The 3,379-nt window shown below is 37.3% G+C and overlaps 1 protein-coding gene across 1 annotated transcript; it reads right to left on the bottom strand.

The window, feature by feature from the left end:
• Positions 1 to 1,435: 1,435 nt before the first annotated feature.
• On the bottom strand, positions 1,436 to 2,665 carry K441DRAFT_657760 (isoflavone reductase family protein). Its single transcript, XM_067648238.1, has 3 exons — positions 2,356 to 2,665; positions 1,934 to 2,297; positions 1,436 to 1,871 (listed from the first exon to the last, which is right to left on the bottom strand). The coding sequence occupies exons 1-3, from the start codon at positions 2,585 to 2,587 to the stop codon at positions 1,523 to 1,525; spliced, it is 945 nt and encodes a 314-aa protein (XP_067505816.1). The 5' UTR covers positions 2,588 to 2,665; the 3' UTR covers positions 1,436 to 1,522.
• Positions 2,666 to 3,379: the final 714 nt, after the last annotated feature.

The following is a 3,379-nucleotide window of genomic DNA, read 5'->3' as shown; positions in this document are numbered from 1 at the left end:
TAGCTATATAGTAGTAGATTAAATATAAAACCCTAAGATAAATTAATTAGGGAACTAGACGACTATTAAGAGTAATAGGTCGCGTATATTTAGTATTAAAGGTAGAGTAAATATTATAGGACGAATAAATATTTGCTTTAGTGCACTTTAAATAAAAGGACGGTTATTATAAAGATGGACTTGCTAACGCAATATAGACTAGCTCCTTTTTTAAACAATAAGAATATGGAGATAGTATAATCTTACTAAGAGATAATATCGCAGTAATAGTGCGAGCACGACATTAGGCGTATAAAGAAGAAATTGCTTTAGGTATAATAAGTAATAATATTAACCAAATTAATTAAATAGATATTATACCTCTAGTAAATAACTTAAAGATATTAGGGATCTTTAAGGATAAAGATAGAGAGGAGGGAGATAATGTTATAGACGCTTTAAGTATAATACTATAACTACTTAGAGAAGAGATAGAAGAAGCTAGTTAGTTAATATAAGTACGGTCTAAAATAGAGCCGATAGAACTATATGATGAGGAATAGTAACTAAGGTTATATAATATGTTATATATTAAATAAGAGGTATAAGAGGGACTTATATACCTTATATATAAAACATATATTATATATAAAAAGGATTTTATAAGAGTACGGTTGTGTATTTAAGGACCCTTAGTCCCTACCTAAATAGTTCCTTCCTTATAGTGATTCTCAGAATATAATTAGAGTTAATCTATTGGGCAACCACTCCACTAGTTGTTATTACGTTGTTGACTACTGTCTTTGCATTTCCTACACACCTAGCCTATTAACGAGCCTACCGTAGTTCCTGCTACAAGGTTCCGTTACAAGGAGTCTTAGGCTCCTCGCCCTTCCTCATTCTAATGAATAAGCTTTATTAACCAACATCACTATAGCCCTACTCGAGTAGTCGTTATTGGTGAGTCACCCTATATAACTAACACTAATAAACCATAGCCTTACTCTTCTTTAAGTCTATATTAAGCTTTTTTAGTTCTATAGTAAATCCTATAAACTTAGTCTTTACTATAAAAATTTCGCGTTTTTTAATTACTATTAGTTTCTTTTCTTTTCTTAATCTCTATAATCTCTATTTGATATACTAATAGTATTCTTCTTTACTATTAGTATAGATAGTAATATTACCTTAGTATACTATAATAAAATCGTCTAAGTATTCTCCTAATATTACTATTAATTCTTTTCTAAAATAACATAGGTATATTAACTAGCCTAAATTATATAACTAATAGTTTATACAATCTCTCTTTGGATCTAAATACCGCTTTCTATTTATTATTCTCTTTAATCTTAATCTGGTAATACGCCTATCTTGGGTTCATTTTTAAGAAGATTTATATATATTTTATTCTATCTTAGATCTCAATAATTAGGGGTAAAGGATACCTGGCTAGGCGAGAGGCTTTTGCTTCTAGAAATGGTGTCTAATTTCTCTACGGCTTTACCGATTATAGTAACGGCGTTCTTTCTACAAGTTTACATTAGGTCTGTTGAGCAATAGCTCTTTTCACAACCATCTCCAAAGTTTCCATATCTTCGTCTCTCACCCCAATATCCCCGTTATCCCTCTTCTCGTACAGAGTTCCACCCTCTGCCCAAATACGTCTTAGTGTGAAGACCGTTGCCCAAGGTACCTGCTCCTCCCATGCTTCCTTCTCCAAGTCTTTGAGCTTTGCTAGAGGAATATGTGAGACATCCCATTTCTCTCCCGTCTGTCTCTCAAATTCTGCCACTATTGCATTTGGTGTAGTGGTGAAGGAGTTGACCTTCAGTGCTCGGTTACGCGCGACATCCGGTTGTTTGAGAGCGGCGACGAGGAGTGTGCCCACGCTGAGGGTTATGGGATGAGCACATCAATGTTGAATTAATACTGGAAAGAAATCATAACTTACTCGGACATAGTAGTAAAGCTTATCTTTCCATCCGCGTCACCCAAGAGCACTGCTTTCTTCGCTTTTACATCGAAGGTTCCCATATCTGATCCGCCCGGAGATTTTGCAATATACATGTCGGCGTAAGGGCCGGTGACAAGATAAGTATAGTCCAGGCGCTTAACCGACGAAGATATATATTTGCGCACTTTCAGCTTCTGCTGGTGTGGTTTCTCAATGGCAGATTCTGGACTATATTCAATATCAGTGCCATATTCCGAAGGGAAAAAGTGGAGAATCGAGCTGGAAGCTTCAGCGAGGCGAATAAGGTTGATTTGAAGATCAATAGCGTTTCTGCCAAGAGCGCTGACTACAGTGTCAAATCCTTAAGCGTGGAGTATTAGCGGAATGAGCGAAAGACATATTGTGGAGTGATTAAGTGCCTTTGTATGCATTGATAATATCTTCCTCCTTGCAAATATCCCCAATGATAACTTCTAATCCCTGTTTTTCTACACTTTGAATAATGTGTTTTTTGCTTTCAGTGGTATTTGATGAAGTAAAGGCGGCAATACGGCCGAAGGAAGCTTTGGCACTGAGAAGAGCCCGAGTAACGTAGATTCCTATTATGCCGGTGGCTCCGAAAATAAGGATATTTTTAGGAGCGGCCGCCATTGCACCGATAATGTTGCGTGGCAGACCAATACCTCCGAGTGATGTTTGTAGGTTTTAAGCCGAGCTGCAGAAGGTCCACTATATTGGTAAAGAGCTATAAGAGTGATGGAGGCGGGCATGAAAAAAAAGGTCAGAGCTTCCGCTTCGCCGACCCCTCATTACCCCGCATCTGGTGCAACCTAATTGCAATACATCCCGTCAATTCCGGTGGTTAGCGCAGCCACGTCTGCACGGCCCTACTTTCCCTTAAACAGCAAAAATACCAAAACTTCCCCTACCAAAAGGCCGTGCAGACGTAGTTTAGTATTATTTATAACGTTAATTTCTACGCAACTAATTAACGTTGTTTTTAAAATAGAACGCTACTAGTATTATAGAAGCCGCCCTAGGGGTTTTTTATTTATATGTAGACATAGACTAGAGAGGAGAGGTAGAGAAAGTATATACCTACTAGCCGCTTAGCGAGCGGATAAGTAACCCTACCGTATAGGTAAATATATAGGCGTATAGCTAGCCTAAGAGTACGTGCGCATTAGCGGCTCGATTAGTAGAGGTAAGATATTCGAATATATTTACAGCTTAGCTATAGGTGACGCCGTAGATACGACGGAGGGTATTAGTGTCACGTGCGGCTTAGTCAACACTAAGTTTTATAGCCTTAGTAAAGCACCCCCTATAGATTTACCAATTTAGCTTCGAATTATATAAATATAACCTTATTTTATGGCCTTAAAGTAAAGCTATTAAAAAGCTCTTATAAATTGGAGCTTATTAGTAGAGCTATGGAGGGTA

The sequence above is a fragment of the Cenococcum geophilum genome (genome assembly GCF_001692895.1).
Source record: "Cenococcum geophilum 1.58 unplaced genomic scaffold K441scaffold_14, whole genome shotgun sequence".
NCBI lineage: Eukaryota > Fungi > Ascomycota > Dothideomycetes > Gloniales > Gloniaceae > Cenococcum > Cenococcum geophilum.
This window is presented reverse-complemented; position numbering and strand designations above follow the sequence as displayed.